General features: G+C 47.2%; 1 protein-coding gene and 2 long non-coding RNA genes across 4 annotated transcripts in view; 2 read left to right on the plus strand and 1 right to left on the minus strand.

Moving 5' to 3' along the window:
* Window positions 1–3,254, plus strand: part of tpcn3 (two pore segment channel 3) — a 107,594-nt gene extending 104,340 nt beyond the window's left edge. For both annotated transcript variants that reach the window (XM_072500075.1, XM_072500076.1), the window contains one exon: window positions 1,516–3,254. In XM_072500075.1, coding sequence (XP_072356176.1) covers window positions 1,516–1,661 — 146 coding nt within the window. In that variant the 3' untranslated portion in view covers window positions 1,662–3,254. The remainder of the gene's footprint in view (window positions 1–1,515) is intronic.
* LOC140411070 (uncharacterized) lies at window positions 2,474–4,465 on the minus strand. Its single transcript, XR_011940799.1, has 2 exons — window positions 4,028–4,465; window positions 2,474–2,709 (listed from the first exon to the last, which is right to left on the minus strand). It is a non-coding gene; the product is annotated as an uncharacterized lncRNA (long non-coding RNA).
* LOC140411071 (uncharacterized) lies at window positions 3,649–17,095 on the plus strand. Its single transcript, XR_011940800.1, has 2 exons — window positions 3,649–3,729; window positions 16,717–17,095. It is a non-coding gene; the product is annotated as an uncharacterized lncRNA (long non-coding RNA).
* Window positions 17,096–18,601: the final 1,506 nt, after the last annotated feature.

The raw sequence follows: 18,601 nt of genomic DNA on the forward strand, positions 1-18,601 counted from the left end.
ACTCCTCCATTCATGTTTTATGTCCCCACCAGGGCCCCCTCTCAGTCGATCAACTCCTTGTAGACCCCGGACACTTCCTCTCCCCTATCTTATCCCACGACAGTACCTTATCCTGCAACCCCAGGGGTGGCAGCCCAGGAAAGGATGGGATGTCTCTTTACAAAATCCCGGACCTGCAGGTACTTGAAACCGTTCCCCCTGGGCAACTTATACTCTTCCTCCAGGTCCTCCAACTTTGCAAATTTGGCCCTTATAAACCGATCACCAAACCGTTCATTCCCTGCCTGCCGCCATCCCCGAAACCTCGTATCTGGCGCAAACCTATGGTTATTGCAGATCGGTGCCCATGCCAAGACACCCTCCAGTCCCAAATGCTGCCTCCACTGCCCCCATATCCTCGCGGCTCATACTACCACTGGGTTCAGAGTGCCTGGCCGGCGGGAACGCGGAGGCGCTGACAACAAGTCCTTCAACTTGTTCCTCTACACAAAGCTGCCTTCATCCGCCCCCATGCTGACCCGTTCCCCCACAGCCCATTTCCTGATAGTGACGATGTTCACCACCCAGTAATAGTTTATATTCGAGGCAGCATGTGGCACAGTGATTAGCACTGGGACTGCGGCGCTGAGGACCTGGGTTCAAATCCCGGCCCTGGGTCACTGTCCGTGTGGAGTTTGCACATTCTCCCCATGTCTGCGTAGGTTTCACCCCCACCACCCAAAGATGTGCAGGCTAGGTGGATTGGCCACGCTAAATTGCCCCTTAATTGGAAAAAAACAAATTGGGTACTCTAAATTTATCCCCCAAAAATAGTTCATCATATTCGACAACGGCAGCCCCTCCCTCCCTCCGAAAGGCCGTCCTGACCTGCGGGGTCTTCCCCGCCCAGACAAACCCAGAGGTAGCGCATTGACCTTTTTGAAGAACGCCTTTGGGATGAAAAATGGGAGGCTCTGAAACACAAACAGAAACCTTGGCAGCACCATTTTTACTGTCTACACCTGAACCGGCCAAATTCCCCGTGTCCCCAATGGGTCCAAAATGTATAGCAACAAAACTGTTTGATTGGACTTGTGACTGGAGAATTCTGGCCCATTCACTGGTGGCAGGTCTCTGGCCCCTCCCAATGGTTATGTGGCAGAATGAGGTGGCTTCAATGGGAAATCCCGTCACTGAGAAACGGGAGGCTGCAGAATCCCGTCCATGAATTTCAAGATAGATGTTTGCCACCCAATTCCTAATGCATAATTTCTTATACAATGAGAACTGCCAAAATGCAATAAATGCTGGCTTATCCAACATTCCATCAATGAGCACACTATATGGCTTCTCAGGATCTTGTGTTACTCTGAAAATTTTGCATAACTCCCTTGATTGTGCAGTTTGGGAGTCAAGTCAAAAAGGATTTTACTTGCAAGTGTCACATCTGCGCGTGTCTTTGCAGATTTGTTTGGTTACAACTAGGTTTTGGGTCAGTCACTGCTAATAAGGATTTTTCCAATGGCTCTGTTGTAGGATACAAGACTGTTGATGCCTTGCTGCAACATATGTTTGAAGAAGAGTTAAAACCAGAAGATGAAATACCAACACTGGAAGAAATTGATAATCTTTCACCAGATGATTACAAACCCAAGCAGCCCACTTTTGATAGTATAGCATAACTTGTTCAAAAATGCTCATGTCATAGATTCAAATTGAAAATTGTGCTTTTGTCTGCTTTGACATGTATTCTCAACTGGAAACATAGTATAGGATGTAACGGGTGATCCTATTTTTGAGCAATAAGTACTTGACATGAAGACAATTGTGGATCCAAATGAACTTGTGCACTAAAATGATTTCCATTGTTTTTATTTCTCAAGTAATCCTTTGTTAAATACAAAATAAGACAGCATGATCATGTGTTTGTTAATGACAGTCAAGCTTCCTAAGTAGGAAGGATGGTATACTTTGTTACAGGTGTTTTTAAAAAAAAAAACAACCAAAGGATTACTGAAATAAGACCTTCCAGTCAGTCTATAATGGACGATGATACTTCTGGTTAGAAGGAAATTCTTGTGCTCCAGGTGGGCTGTAAGCATTACAAGTAGAGGATCCTGAAACACCACCATTGCTGGTTCTTAATCTGCTATACAAAAGGAAATACCCTAGCCTCAATTTCAATTAATTTGGAACGCCATAGACCATGATGTGCAACTTTTGCAAGATGACTTGACTATTGTCTAATTCATAGTAAGTGAACTTCTCAATTAATCTCTTCCTTAAACTATGCTCCATACCGTAATTAAATGTTTAAAAGATTTTAGTCTTTAAAACGCATAAATTTGACAGGAAAAAATGCCATCTAGCCGCGGGGTTAAAATCACTGCTGTTTGTGATAAACTCCACTTGTAGATTGAGGCAGTTTAGTTCCAAACAACTAGAAAAATGCTACATGCACTGGAATGAGTAAAAGCACAACTTGAGACCAAAATTGATGTCAAAAGCTTTAATCTAGATTCCATGAGCCCTTAACGTCATTCAGTTTAGATTCTTTGTGAAGGTTTATTTTCAAGTAAAAGTGACATTAACCGCCGCCGAAGTGATTTCAGTTCCTTAAAGAGCGACGCCAGCTTTTCCCGTAGATCTCGAAGTGATGGTAGAGTCTGGCAGTTGGGAATATATAACCAGGTATTAAAGAAATGATTCCACATAGCTGCATGATGACCTCTGAAACAAAAAGAAAATAGTTCACCAACCTGGCCATAGTTCAGAGATACATGATATAATGTCACATCTGGTTAGGGTTGTAAGGGGAAAATCCGGGACAACGGATCAAGACCATAAATCATGGCTGACACTGTACCAGAAACAGGCAGGTAAAGGGTTAAATCAGATGGGTAGCACAGAAAGACCACACTTAAAAAGCACAGACACAGATCCCATCAGGACAATAAAGTATTCCCAATCAATACAAAGCCTGCATTTAACACCTCGTTATGAAACCCGGAACATATCTCAACCGCCACCCAAAAGCCATCACCATTTGATCTAGTTAAAGGGAGCTCTATTGTGAACCTAAATAAATCCTATTAAAAAGCATGGTATTGACGTCAGAGCCAGAAAGCCCACCAAAACTTGTAAGAAATCTGTTGTGTATAAGATGAAGCCTTTCTGTATGTACTTTGAGTTCAGTGTGGACCGTGCTGTCTTTTAACGCCGGCCCGCTGTTCTCCCTGGAGCTTCAGACAATAAAACCTGTCTTGCGATTCAAACGTCTGACTCAGGCTGACTTTTTCCCTGCAACAAATGGCGCTGCGAACACGGGTCTGATTTCTGACTTTCTGGCCGGTGGCCACGGCACGGAGGTCGGGGTCAGATTTCCAACGAATCTGGAAAAACAGTCAGAACGGATACAAGACACGGTTTAAACAAAAGGTACCTTTGGGGAAATTTGGGGTTCTTGTATTTAAATTTGGGGAACGGGATTCGAAATTTGGGGTTCTTAAATTTGGGGGAATGGGATTCCTGACTAAGTATGGTAACTGTTTAAAATATAAGTTAACTTACAGAAACTTTTAATTCCGGAGCAAGTGAGTTTTACTCCAGGTGAAGGGTCAAGGAACCCAGAGGTAAAGGTCGGAGCAACCTCCAAAAACAGGTAAGTAATTATTGTTTAAAAGTTTTCCATACAATAAGGAACAGAGCTAAAAGTAAAATCCAGTATTCGTGAAATTGACAGGGCAAGAAGTAAGTGATCACAGGGTGTAGATTCAAAGTAAGATAAACCGCATGCTGATAACTGTTGTAACTAACCCATGTATTGTGTATAGAAAGCACTACCTGATCCCTAAGCAAAGGACAGTGTCTGTCTCAAAACCTTGCTTTGGGCGGCTGTTAAGAGGAGACCCACGCGAAGGTCAGGATTTGAAGTAGGAATTGAGACACAAGGGCACTTGGAGTGAAGGACACGGGTGGTGGAAATCACTTAACCAAAAAGACCCTGTAGTGGCGAACAACGCAGGGTCGAAAAAGGGTTACTACTTACAGGGGCTTTGCTGATTGGTGTTGTGGTGAGGAATAGGAGATCAATCCCCTCTGACCAAAGGTCCACGTTTTTATGCGGCAATCCTTACGGGGACCCGCAAATTTTGTGTCACAACTCTGTTCGTCTGAATAGCAGGGGGCCAACGGATCAGCCTTGTTAGGTGCAGGCGGTGGCCAAGCGGGAGGTGCTGGAAGGTGTCTGACTCTGGGTGATCCCCGGGTGTATACCCTACTAGGACAGCGATAAGCCAAGCGTGAGGTGCCAGGAATAGTGGGGGGTACAGGGGCAAGGAGACCCACTGACCACACTACGAAGACACATAGCAATACTGTACGGTGCTGGGAGAGGAGAGTGAATAGGAGTGGGGTAAACAGTCGGGCACTTTACTGCAGTCAAGCACGCAGGGGTTGTGGGTCTGTCCAGAAAATGGCAGACAGTGTTGTTTTGAAGGGAGTGTCTGCAGACTCCCTCATGTTTAAGTATTTATCAGCCAGAGAAGCGATAGTAGCCAAGATGAGAAAGGAAGGGTGGGATGCAACACAACCTTTTAGAACACCAAAGAGAATGGATAAATGGGATAAAACGAGATAAAGTAAAGAAGATGGGCATCATGTTAGTAACTCAATTAGCGGGACTGATTGAGGAAGTAAATGCCTCCTCAGATGAAAAGGAGAAAGAAACCAAATGAATCAGTGAGCTGGAGGAGAAGATTAGGGAGTTCGAACAAGAGAATTACATGTTGAGGGAAAGGAGAACAGTCCCCTCACCTCCATATGAGCCCGTGCAACTTGGGGCTACCACTCCGCAACAGGAGTGGGACACGAGGAATTACAATTCGGCACCAGTCACCAGAGGGGGGACTGAGGCGCAACCAAAAGCAAATTACAAACCTTTCACCCCAGGAGAGAGACAACAGATTATGGCCTCCCTGGGGCGACTGAGTCCCAGAAGTACAAATTTGAAGTTTTGGGAGGAATTGGATACACTCTGGGTGGAACACCAGCTGGTCAGGGCAGCCTGCCCAGCGGATAAGTGGCGACGGGTAGCGGGTGGACCCACCGCTCCAGCCGCCCAGGATTATAATGGGGGCAGATGGACCCAGGCCGTTCCCTTACCGGCAGAAATGGAAGCGCAGCTGGTTCCCTTTGCACAATTTAAAATTGAAATCCAGCGGGTGTTGGGGAACTTTCCCACTAATTGGAGCAAGATTACTAACACAAAACAGCAGAAGGGAGAGGGAGCATCCGAATTTGGGGAACGATTGTTTAAAATCTATAAAGAATGCTCAGGGCAGGATAACTCCGAGAGGGGGGACAGAGCCTTTGTCCAAGCCTTTAAGGACGGGTTATCTGAAACGCATCAGGGAATCCTGAGAATGGGAGTGATAGCCTCCAAGATTATGATGAGCTAGTCGAGTGGGCTAGCGGGGTACAGGAAGGGAAAATGCCCCAAGCAAAACCAAGACCAGAGAGGATAGGAGCCTCTTACCAAGGAGGGAGTGGGCCCAGCTGCTACAAGTGTGACAGACCGGGACACCTAGCTAGAAATTGCAGGAACCCACAAGCAGGAGGAGGCATATAGTGAGTTAAAGGCAAGACTAATTTCAGCACCAGGATTAGGGTTGCCAGACGGCAGCAAGGACTTTCACATACATTGTGACAACCAAGACGGTTTTTACTCTGCTGTGGTCTCACAGGACCACGGAAATAAGAAGAGACCCAGAGGGTATTACTCCACAGCCGAAGGACCGGTGGTTACTGGGCTGCCCAGGTGCATAGCAGCATTGGACTGTGCAGCCTGGGCTGTGAGGGTGAGCGAACCAGTTATCATGACAGGGAACATAGTTTTACATACCAAGCACACCCTGGTAGAGATGCTAAACACTGGGAAGCTAAAAACAGTTTCCAATATCAGAAGGGCAAGGTGGGAAGCAGTCCTCTTGCCACCCAGTAATTCTGTTACTATAGTCAGGGACACGGGAGAGAACCCCGCAGAGGGAATTCTAGGTACTGGGGAGGAGCACATCTGTGGGGACGTGGACAGAGATGAGAGTGACGGAAAAATTAGGGACGTACCCCTTCCAATAGCAGAAGAGACCCTCTATGTAGATGGGTCCCGCAAGTATATAAACGGGTCACCCAGAATGAGGTGGGCCGTGGTAAATCAGGAGTTAGAAACCATAAAATCAGGAAGGATTGATGGGGGTAGCAGAATTGGTAGCCCTCACACAAGCATTACGGCAAGCCAAAGGAGGAACGGTAAACATCTACACGGACAGCCAATATGCGTTCGGTGTGATCCATGATTACATGACCGCATGGGGCAAAAGGGGATTCCTTACGACTGGTGGTACCCCCCATTAAACACTGTAGCCACCTAAAATGGCTGATTCCCGATTAATTTGGCCAAAACCCCGACCTAAAATGGCTAACCGAAAAGGCTGATGGGAAAAGCAGCCAACAGGGCACAAACGGACAGCTGCAGACAGAACAGCGTATTCAGCTATGGGGAAGTCGGCCCAGATCGATACCTGCGACCATTAGCAGCACATCCACCCAGACATCTGCAGTTTAATCGGCTATCCCCGGGAACAATTGCAACATATTAGCAATTGAATTCCGATCCAGACCTCTCGGCGCCAGCAGTGGCCGAGACAAAGAAAGGTGAACGACCCCCCCCCGATCAAGGAATCGCCCCATTATTGGAGCATATCGAACCCAGTGATTGGGAACAAGTCCAATCACTTGGGACCAGGGTCAAGGTCCGCCCCGAGAGGCGGGAAGCCCCTGGGAACTATAAGAGTAAGGGGCCAAGTTCAGATCGACCCTTCTCTCCCTTCTTCTGCTCGCAACCCTCGCAAGAACCATCGACCAGCAACCGTAAGTTTGACTCCAGCGATCGCTACCCGATAGAGATGCCTAGCCATCGACCTGTATCAGCCTTTGAATCCCGCAGGCCAGACCCAATTCGATAAGCCATTTGTTTCCCTGACCTGATGGGCCATTCCCAAAAGTTAAGTATTGGCCAGTAGTGGTAGGTAGTAGTCTAGAAAGAAGGATTATTTTATAAGTATTTATTGCTGTACATAATAAATGACCGTTGATTTTACTCTTACTAAGCGGTGTGCTGTCTTATTAATCATACCGCCACGTGGTTCACGCTCTAGTTATCAGATACTTACCTGGCGACTCGTGAGCAAAGGTGACCGAATTAGAGCTAATAAAACTAAGGCTAATAAGAGCAACAACACCAGCCGCGAATAACAGCACTGCTAGAAGCTAGCAAAGGGCCTAAAGAGGCCACAGTAATAAAAATAAAAGCCCACCAAAAGGATCCAGGGAAAGGTACCCTGGGGTAGATCCATTATAAAGGAAATCAAGCCGCAGACAGAGCAGCACAACGAGCACTGGAAGACAGTGCTATAGAGGAACAACCTGTTGCAGTACTAGAGATAGAAAGGGAGGAAATCAATATCTAGAAATTACAGGAGGACATTCCACAACCGGAGCGAGATAGATGGAGAGAATTAGGGGCAGCCGAGGGGGCTGATGGAATTTGGAGGAAGGACAATAGGGTAATGGCACCAGAATGTATTCAGACCACCTTATTGGAACTACACCACGGTTTCTCCCATACAGGCAGAGATGCAATGATCAGCAGCCTGGAGAGAGAATGGTGGTGGAAGGGATTGGGGAGAAATGTAGCAACATATTGTCGCAACTACACCGTGTGCGCACAGCACGATCCCGGGAGACCCATAAAAGTTAGAATGGGACACCAGCCAAGACCAAGGGGGCCCTGGGAACAGATACAAATGGACTTCATAGGACCGTTGCCACCCTCTCATGGGAAAACATACTGCCTGGTTGTTATCGACCAATTTACTAGGTGGGTGGACGCATTCCCAACAACAAATTTTACTGCCACCACTGTGGCCAGAATTTTAGCAGAGGAGATACTTCCCCGATGGGGAATGCCAGTACAAATCGATTCAGACCAAGGAACACATTTCACAGGTACGGTCATGAAAACCATTTGCCAATTATTAGATATAAAACAGAAATTCCACATACCATACCACCATCAAAGCTCAGGGATGGTAGAGCGAATGAATCGAACTTTAAAAGTTGCCCTAGCTAAAGCTATACAAACGTCGGGAAGAGGGTGGACAAATGTCCTGCCGGCAATTTCAATGAGACTTAAGGCAACCACAAACCGGACCACGGGTTTAACCCTGTACGAGTTAATGACCGGGCGAGCCATGCAACTGGCCGAAAATATAATCACAGGTGGGACCGATGTGGGTCCAATAAAAGACAAAATTCGGCGATACATCCAGGATCTTAGCACCCAACTGAAAGGGATGCGGCGATCCACAATTACTAATCAGACACAAGCCGACGCACAGAGGGACCTAGAAATATTCCCTGAGGTCCCGGAAGCTGGAGACCGCGTCTTTGTAAAAATGCTGCCCGCAAAACCGGGATTTGCCCCAAAGTGGTGTGGACCATATGAAATTATTATTAGTGGAGACACCTGTGCATGTGTAGATATCAGAGGACAAGGGATTTGGAAACACTGGACCCAATTGAAACCATGTACAGATAACCAAATCTAAATACTGATTTTTCTCTTTTTGGACTACAGGACGAACTCAATTCATCAAAAGATCGACCAGCAAGACAACACCCTATTTAATATTGGTTATATTTCTGTACTGTATATAACTGTATTGAGGCCCACAACATGGGGCTAGACAAATCCATTCTTATAACTATATATATTTTCCAATATCTATGTCCTACCAATGTAAAAATGTCACTTATAGGGGAGAACTTGTTTCATAAAACCCACACCCAGATACATGGGAACAGGACGGCCTGCTATCCTAAAGACGGTCAGTAGAATCCCTATTCATAGCCACACCAGGGTGACTACCACACGAATTATATACCATAGACACCTCGAGGAAACCCTGTAACGAGCAAATTGGACATTTCAAACGGGGAATGCAGGGGAGGTGTGTGGAGCTCACTGAGCTCGGGATATCGGGAGGATCAGTGCCCCAACGGGCAGAGGGATATGGGGATTACCCCCAATGCTTCAAAGGACAGGGCTGGGGATGCGTGTATGCCCTAGTCCCTAAAAGCAATTTGTGCGTCCAGACACTGTACCCAGCAGAGGGACACTTCACCTGCGTTTGCAGGCAGCAGGAATGCGTCGCGATTACAAAGGGAAGGCCGCTTGTGTGTGGTATGTGAAACGGTACACACGTACGCTCAGCCTTATGGACATACCCATTTGATTTCTACCAGGGGGTAGAATCAACTGGGGAGTCGAGGGAAAGGGAGGGTGCCTCCACATGGAACCACAGGGTTAAGCGACCCAGGAGCACAGGGTGCGGCCGGGCAAAGGAGGGATATGTGTTCTTGTTTAAAAATGTTTACGCAACAGTCACAGAGTGACCCCCGAGGTTCTTCACAGTAGGGACTATTAAACCCCTTACTGTTCCATGCCCAAGCGAGGGACACGTCCAAAAATGAATAGTTTCTCGATCTGCCAGTGCAGAATTCTGCGCTGACTGGCAGACACCTACTACATTGGGGTCATCATTAGGATATGGGTTCCTAGGGACTGTATCCCTAGGGGGAGCGGCCGGGGTGGTTAGTGCAAAAAACAGGAATTTCATCATCTGTGGTTTAACCATTCTCGGGAATCACACTTTGCAGGCATTCGGGGCTATTAATCAGGAACCCGCGGAACTTAGGCTGTACACACAACAAACTCGCTATGCGGTAGACTATCAGCTGGCCCGACAAGGAGGGGTGTGCACTATTATTCAGGACCAATGCATAACATATGAACACGATGAGACCCTCAATATCACAGCAGCAATGGCTGCAATACGCAAACAGCTGAATGGGTTCAGACTGGGGTCCCAGGGAAATGGTAATTGGCTTGGCTGGTTACTGGATAAGGCTTGGGGAACATATTTGAAGAATGGGGTGATTCTGCTGCTATCCACACTGTTTGTACTCTGCCTAGGCCTGGGTTGTGTAAAAATGTTGCAAATTACTAGTGTCCAAAGCCATTTCAACTGCAAGTCTAATGACAGAAGAGCCCCGCGACTTCTCTCCCCCAGAAGATCTTCAACTACCAACGAGATATCTATGAACAAATGTCGGCCTGAGGGGGGTCGGCCATGAATGGGACCCCCTGGCCGAGAGGGGGTAGTTGTAAGGGGAAAATCCGGGACACCGGATCAAGACCATAAATCATGGCTGACACTGTACCAGAAACAGGCAGGCAAAGGGTTAAATCAGATGGGTAGCACAGAAAGACCACACTTAAAAAGCACAGACACAGATCCCATCAGGAAAATAAAGTATTCCCAATCAATACAAAGCCTGCATTTAACACTTCGTTATGAAACCCGGAACATATCTCAACCGCCACCCAAAAGCCATCACCATTTGATCTAGTTAAAGGGAGCTCTATTGTGAACCTAAATAAATCCTATTAAAAAGCCTGGTATTGACGTCAGAACCAGAAAGCCCGCCAAAACTTGTAAGAAATCTGTTGTGTATAAGATGAAGCTTTTCTGTATGTACTTTGAGTTCAGTGTGGACCGTGCTGTCTTTTAACGCCGGCCCGCTGTTCTCCCTGGAGCTTCAGACAATAAAACCTGTCTTGCGATTCAAACGTCTGACTCAGGCTGACTTTTTCAACAAAGAACAAAGAAATGTACAGCACAGGAACAGGCCCTTCGGCCCTCCAAGCCCGTGCCGACCATACTGCCCGACTAAACTACAATCTTCTACACTTCCTGGGTCCGTATCCTTCTATTCCCATCCTATTCATATATTTGTCAAGATGCCCCTTAAATGTCCCTATCGTCCCTGCTTCCACTACCTCCTCCGGTAGCGAGTTCCAGGTACCCACTACCCTCTACGTAAAAAACTTGCCTCGTACATCTACTCTAAACCTTGCCCCTCTCACCTTAAACCTATGCCCCCTAGTAATTGACCCCTCTACCCTGGGGAAAAGCCTCTGACTATCCACTCTGTCTATGCCCCTCGTAATTTTGTATACCTCTATCAGGTCGCCCCTCAACCTCCTTCGTTCCAGTGAGAACAAACCGAGTTTATTCAACCGCTCCTCATAGCTTATGCCCTCCAGACCAGGCAACATTCTGGTAAATCTCTTCTGCACCCTCTCTAAAGCCTCCACATCCTTCTGGTAGTGTGGCGACCAGAATTGATCCAAGTGTGGCCTAACTAAGGTTCTATACAGCTGCAACATGACTTGCCAATTCTTATACTCAATGCCCCGGCCAATGAAGGCAAGCATGCCGTATGCCTTCTTGACTACCTTCTCCACCTGTGTTGCCCCTTTCAATGACCTGTGGACCTGTACTCCTAGATCTCTTTGACTTTCAATACTCTTGAGGGTTCTACCATTCACTGTATATTCCCTACCTGCATTAGACCTTCCAAAATGCATTACCTCACATTTGTCCGGATTAAACTCCATCTGCCATCTCTCCGCCCAAGTCTCCAGACAATCTAAATCCTGCTGTATCCTCAGACAGTCCTCATCGCTATCCGCAATTCCACCAACCTTTGTGTCGTCTGCAAACTTACTAATCAGACCAGTTACATTTTCCTCCAAATCATTTATATATACTACAAAGAGCAAAGGTCCCAGCACTGATCCCTGTGGAACACCACTGGTCACAGCCCTCCAATTAGAAAAGCATCCCTCCATTGCTACCCTCTGCCTTCTATGGCCTAGCCAATTCTGTATCCACCTTGCCAGTTCACCCCTGATCCCGTGTGACTTCACCTTTTGTACTAGTCTACCATGAGGGACCTTGTCAAAGGCCTTACTGAAGTCCATATAGACAACATCTACTGCCCTACCTGCATCAATCATCTTAGTGGCCTCCTTGAAAAACTCTATCAAGTTAGTGAGACACGACCTCCCCTTCACAAAACCGTGCTGCCTCTCACTAATACGTCCATTTGCTTCCAAATGGGAGTAGATCCTGTCTCTAAGAATTCTCTCCAGTAATTTCCCTACCACTGACGTAAGGCTCACCGGCCTGTAGTTCCCGGGATTATCCTTGCTACCCTTCTTAAACAGAGGAACAACATTGGCTATTCTCCAGTCCTCCGGGACATCCCCTGAAGACAGCGAGGATCCAAAGATTTCTGTCAAGGCCTCAGCAATTTCCTCTCCAGCCTCCTTCAGTATTCTGGGGTAGATCCCATCAGGCCCTGGGGACTTATCTACCTTAATATTTTTTAAGACACCCAACACCTCGTCTTTTTGGATCACAATGTGACCCAGGCTATCTACACCCCCTTCTCCAGACTCAACATCTACCAATTCCTTCTCTTTGGTGAATACTGATGCAAAGTATTCATTTAGTACCTCGCCCATTTCCTCTGGCTCCACACATAGATTCCCTTGCCTATCCTTCAGTGGGCCAACCCTTTCCCTGGCTACCCTCTTGCTTTTTATGTACGTGTAAAAAGCCTTGGGATTTTCCTTAACCCTATTTGCTAATGACTTTTCGTGACCCCTTCTAGCCCTCCTGACTCCTTGCTTAAGTTCCTTCCTACTTTCCTTATATGCCACACAGGCTTCGTCTGTTCCCAGCCTTTTAGCCCTGACAAATGCCTCCTTTTTCTTTTTGACGAGGCCTACAATATCACTCGTCATCCAAGGTTCCCGAAAATTGCCGTATTTATCTTTCTTCCTCACAGGAACATGCCGGTCCTGTATTCCTTTCAACTGACACTTGAAAGCCTCCCACATGTCAGATGTTGATTTGCCCTCAAACATCCGCCCCCAATCTATGTTCTTCAGTTCCCGCCTAATATTGTTATAATTAGCCTTCCCCCAATTTAGCACATTCATCCTCGGACCACTCTTATCCTTGTCCACCAGTACTTTAAAACTTACTGAATTGTGGTCACTGTTACCAAAATGCTCCCCTACTGAAACATCTACCACCTGGCCGGGCTCATTCCCCAATACCAGGTCCAGTACCGCCCCTTCCCTAGTTGGACTGTTTACATATTGTTTTAAGAAGCCCTCCTGGATGCTCCTTACAAACTCCGCCCCGTCTAAGCCCCTGGCACTAAGTGAGTCCCAGTCAATATTGGGGAAGTTGAAGTCTCCCATCACCACAACCCTGTTGTTTTTACTCTTTTCCAAAATCTGTCTACCTATCTGCTCCTCTATCTCCCGCTGGCTGTTGGGAGGCCTGTAGTATACCCCCAACATTGTGACTGCACCCTTCTTATTCCTGATCTCTACCCATATAGCCTCACTGCCCTCTGAGGTGTCCTCTCGCAGTATAGCTGTGATATTCTCCCGAACAAGTAGCGCAACTCCACCTCCCCTTTTACATCCCCCTCTATCCCGCCTGAAACATCTAAATCCTGGAACGTTTAGCTGCCAATCCTGCCCTTCCCTCAACCAGGTCTCTGTAATGGCAACAACATCATAGTTCCAAGTAGTAATCCAAGCTCTAAGTTCATCTGCCTTACCCGTAATGCTCCTTGCATTAAAACATATGCACTTCAGGCCACCAGACCCGCTGTGTTCAGCAACTTCTCCCCGTCTGCTCTGCCTCAGAGCCACACTGTCCCTATTCCCTAGTTCTCCCTCAATGCTCTCACCTTCTGACCTATTGCTCCCGTGCCCACCCCCCTGCCATACTAGTTTAAACCCTCCCGTGTGACACTAGCAAACCTCGCGGCCAGGATATTTATGCCTCTCCGGTTTAGATGCAACCCGTCCTTCTTATACAGGTCACACCTGCCCCGGAAGAGCTCCCAGTGGTCCAGATAATGGAAACCCTCCCTCCTACACCAGCTGTTTAGCCACGTGTTTATCTGCTCTATCTTCCTATTTCTAGCCTCACTGGCACGTGGCACAGGGAGTAATCCCGAGATTACAACCCTCGAGGTCCTGTCTTTTAACTTTCTGCCCAGCTCCCTGAACTCCTGCTGCAGGACCTCATGCCCCTTCCTGCCTATGTCGTTAGTACCAATATGTACAACGACCTCTGCCTGTTTGCCCTCCCCCTTGAGGATTCCCTCTACCCGTTCGGAGACATCCTGGACCCTGGCACCAGGGAGGCAACATACCATCCTGGAGTCTCTTTCACGTCCACAGAAGCGCCTATCTGTGCCCCTGACTATAGAGTCCCCTATTACTATTACTCTTCTGCGCTTTGACCCTCCCTTCTGAACATCAGAGCCAGCCGTGGTGCCACTGCTCTGGCTGCTGCTGTTTTCCCCTCATAGGCTATCCCCCCCGACAGTATCCAAAGGGGTATATCTGTTCGAGAGGGGGACAACCACAGGGGATTCCTGCACTGACTGCCTGCCCTTTCTGGTGGTCACCCATTTCTCTGCCTGCACCTTGGGTGTGACCACATTTACATAACTGCGATCTATGACGCTTTCCGCCACCTGCATGCTCCTAAGTGCATCCAATTACCGCTCCAACCGAACCATGCGGTCTGTGAGGAGCTCCAGTTGGGTGCACTTTCTGCAGATGAAGCCATCCGGGACGCTGGAAGCCTCCCGGACCTGCCACATCTCACAGTCAGAGCACAGCACCCCCTCTAACTGACATTGCGTCAATTAATTAAAATTTGTCTTCTTTTTTTTTAAATACTTTTTTTAAAATTTCAAAGTTACTGTCAACTATCTGTTTCCTAGCACTAGATTTCTAATAGAAATGCGATAGCTAACTATAATACTCTCCTATCTCTGGCTTAGATATCCTCTAAATTATAATTAAGTTATTATGTTTAATTAGTTCCCAAATACTCAAATTTTTTTAAAATTTAGGTTAGAATCCCAACCAGCCACTCTGGCCACAGCTTTTCTGTGATGTCACTTTAGTTTCCCCCCGACACACACAATTTGAAAAAAGGTGTAAAAGTAAAAATAACTTACTTACCTTCTTACCTTCTGAGTGGCTTAGATGTTCTCAGGTTCTCTCGCTGACAGAGACTGCTCCTCCACCTCCGAACCTTGACCTGCACAATGCTAATAATATAATAATAATATAATATGGCACTTACCTTACACCAATGGGTCTTATTATTAGGTTAGAGGAGGAGGGCGGGTGGGAGACACTACACGTGTAGTGTCTCGGGTTTCCTCTCCACCAGAATTTATTAGTTGGGGGGGGGGACTTCCCAGAGGTCCGCGGGTCGAACTTCCGGTTCCCGCCTTATATAAAAACAAATAAAACAGGAAAGAAGAACAGACACGGGACCAGGCAAGGCTTTTAAATACACTACTCACCTTCAAGAAGGCCCCTGCGCACCGCTGCCGCCGAAATCCGAAGGGCTGCTCCTGTAAAGGTAAGGCTTTTTAAAGTAAGTACTCACCTCCCAGAAGGCCCCTGCGCACCGCTGCCGCCGAAATCCGAAGGGCTGCTCCTGTAAAGGTAAGGCTTTTTAAAGTAAGTACTCACCTCCCAGAAGGCCCCTGCGCACCGCTGCCGCCGAAATCCAAAGGGCTGCTCCTGTAAAGGTAAGGCTTTTAAATACACTACTCACCTCCAAGAAGGTCCCTGCAACAAATGGCGCTGCGAACACGGGTCTGATTTCTGACTTTCTGGCCGGTGGCCACAGCACGGAGGTCGGGGTCAGATTTCCAACGAATCTGGAAAAACAGTCAGAACGGATACAAGACACGGTTTAAACATAGTTTATATTCGAGGCAGCATGTGGCACAGTGATTAGCACTGGGACTGCGGCGCTGAGGACCTGGGTTCAAATCCCGGCCCTGGGTCACTGTCCGTGTGGAGTTTGCACATTCTCCCCATGTCTGCGTAGGTTTCACCCCCACCACCCAAAGATGTGCAGGCTAGGTGGATTGGCCACGCTAAATTGACCCTTAATTGGAAAGAAACAAATTGGGTACTCTAAATTTATCCCCCAAAAATAGTTCACCATATTTGACAATGGCAGCCCCTCCCTCCCTCCCTCCGAAAGGCCGTCCTGACCTGCGGGGTCTTCCCCGCACAGACAAACCCAGAGGTAGCGCATTGACCTTTTTGAAGAACGCCTTTGGGACGAAAAATGGGAGGTTCTGAAACACAAACAGAAACCTTGGCAGCACCATTTTTACTGTCTACACCTGAACCGGCCAAATTCCCCGTGTCCCCAATGGGTCCAAAATGTATAGCAACAAAACTGTTTGATTGGACTTGTGACTGGAGGATTTTGGCCCATTCGCTGGTGGCAGGTCTCTGGCCCCTCCCAATGGTTATGTGGCAGAATGAGGTGGCTTCAATGGGAAATCCCGTCACTGAGAAACGGGAGGCTGCAGAATCCCGTCCATGAATTTCAAGGTAAATGTTTGCCACCCAATTCCTAATGCATAATTTCTTATACAATGAGAACTGCCAAAATGCAATAAATGCTGGCTTATCCAGTATTCCATCAATGAGCACGCTATATGGCTTCTTAGGAGCTTGTGTTACTCTGAAATTTTGCATAACTCCCTTGTTTGTGCAGTTTGGGAGTCAAGTCAAAAAGGATTTTACTTGCAAGTGTCACATCTGCGCGTGTCTTTGCAGATTTGTTTGGTTACAACTAGGTTTTGGGTCAGTCACTGCTAATAAGGATTTTTCCACTGGTTCTGTTGTAGGATACAAGACTGTTGATGCCTTGCTGCAACATATGTTTGAAGAAGAGTTAAAACCAGAAGATGAAATACCAACACTGGAAGAAATTGATAATCTTTCACCAGATGATTACAAACCCAAGCAGCCCACTTTTGATAGTATAGCATAACTTGTTCAAAAATGCTCATGTCATAGATTCAAATTGAAAATTGTGCTTTTGTCTGCTTTGACATGTATTCTCAACTGGAAACATAGTATAGGATGTAACGGGTGATCCTATTTTTGAGCAATACGTACTTGACATGAAGACAATTGTGGATCCAAATGAACTTGTGCACTAAAATGATTTCCATTGTTTTTATTTCTCAAGTAATCCTTTGTTAAATACAAAATAAGACAGCATGATCATGTGTTTGTTAATGACAGTCAAACTTCCTAAGTAGGAAGGATGGTATACTTTGTTACAGGTGTTTTTAAAAAAAAAAACAACCAAAGGATTACTGAAATAAGACCTTCCAGTCAGTCTATAATGGACGATGATACTTCTGGTTAGAAGGAAATTCTTGTGCTCCAGGTGGGCTGTAAGCATTACAAGTAGAGGATCCTGAAACACCACCATTGCTGGTTCTTAATCTGCTATACAAAAGGAAATACCCTAGCCTCAATTTCAATTAATTTAGAACTCCAGAGACCATGATGTGCAACTTTTGCAAGATAACTTGACTATTGTCTAATTCATAGTAAGTGAACTTCTCAATTAATCTCTTCCTTAAACTATGCTCCATACCGTAATGAAATGTTTAAAAGATTTTAGTCTTTAATACGCATAAATTTGACTTCCGGTTGCGGCGATGCGGAGCTAAGCCGCACGATTCGGCAGCTCCTGCGATCACGGACTTTCGGGCTCTCTTGAAGAGCCCCAACGGGAATTTTTTGAAGACGTTCCGTGTGGGAAGGGGAGAGTGACGTCCCTCTTCATGGTTTATGGATCGAACAAGAAGTGAACCGACCAAAAAGGCGGCGTTGGAGCAACGGGAGAAGCGAGGGAAGAAAACAAGATGGCGGCGGCCGGAGATAAAGTGGAAGGCGGGGCGGAACTGCAAGAGTTCATTAAGCGCTGTTTTGAGGAGCTGCGGAAAGAGATGCTGGCGCCTATGCTGTCGGCGATTGAAGGATTAGGGATGACACAGAAGGCCCACAAGGTCAAGGTCCAGGAGGTGCAGAAAAAAGTTAATGAGAACGAGGATGAGATCTTGGGCCTGGCGGTGAGGGTGGAGGTGCACGAGGCGCTGCACAAGAGGTGGGCGGGAAGATTCGAAGACCTGGAGAACAGGTCGAGGAGACAGAATCTTCGGATCCTGGGTTTCCCTGAAGGAGTGGAGGGGGCCGATGCTGGGGTATATGTGAGCACGATGCTCGAGTCGATGACGGGCGCGGAGGCCCCTCTGAGGCCTTTGGAGCTGGATGGGGCACACCGGGTGCTGGCGAGGAGGCCCAAGGCTAATGAGCCGCCAAGGGCCAGGTTTCACCCTTTCACAGACAGAGAGAGGGTCTTGAAATGGGCTAAGAAAGAGCGGAGCAGCAGCTGGGAGAATGCGGAGATCCGAATATACCCGGACTGGAGCACGGAGGTAGCAAAGAGGAGAGCGGGTTTCAACCGGGCCAAGGCGGTACTGCATCGGAAAGGAGTGAGATTCGAAATGCTGCAGCCAGCGCGATTGTGGGTCACATTCAAGGATCAACATCACTATTTTGAAACGCCTGAGGCTTGGACCTTTATTCAAACTGAAAAGTTGGACTCAAACTGAGGGTTTGTGAGGGTGGGGGGGGGGGATGTTTGTTGTACATAGGGTGTTAATCACGCGCAGGAAATGTTCCACGGGTTGGGGGATGGATGGGAAGGGGACC

This window comes from Scyliorhinus torazame, chromosome 4, assembly GCF_047496885.1.
Source record: "Scyliorhinus torazame isolate Kashiwa2021f chromosome 4, sScyTor2.1, whole genome shotgun sequence".
In the NCBI taxonomy this organism is placed as follows: Eukaryota; Metazoa; Chordata; class Chondrichthyes; order Carcharhiniformes; family Scyliorhinidae; genus Scyliorhinus; species Scyliorhinus torazame.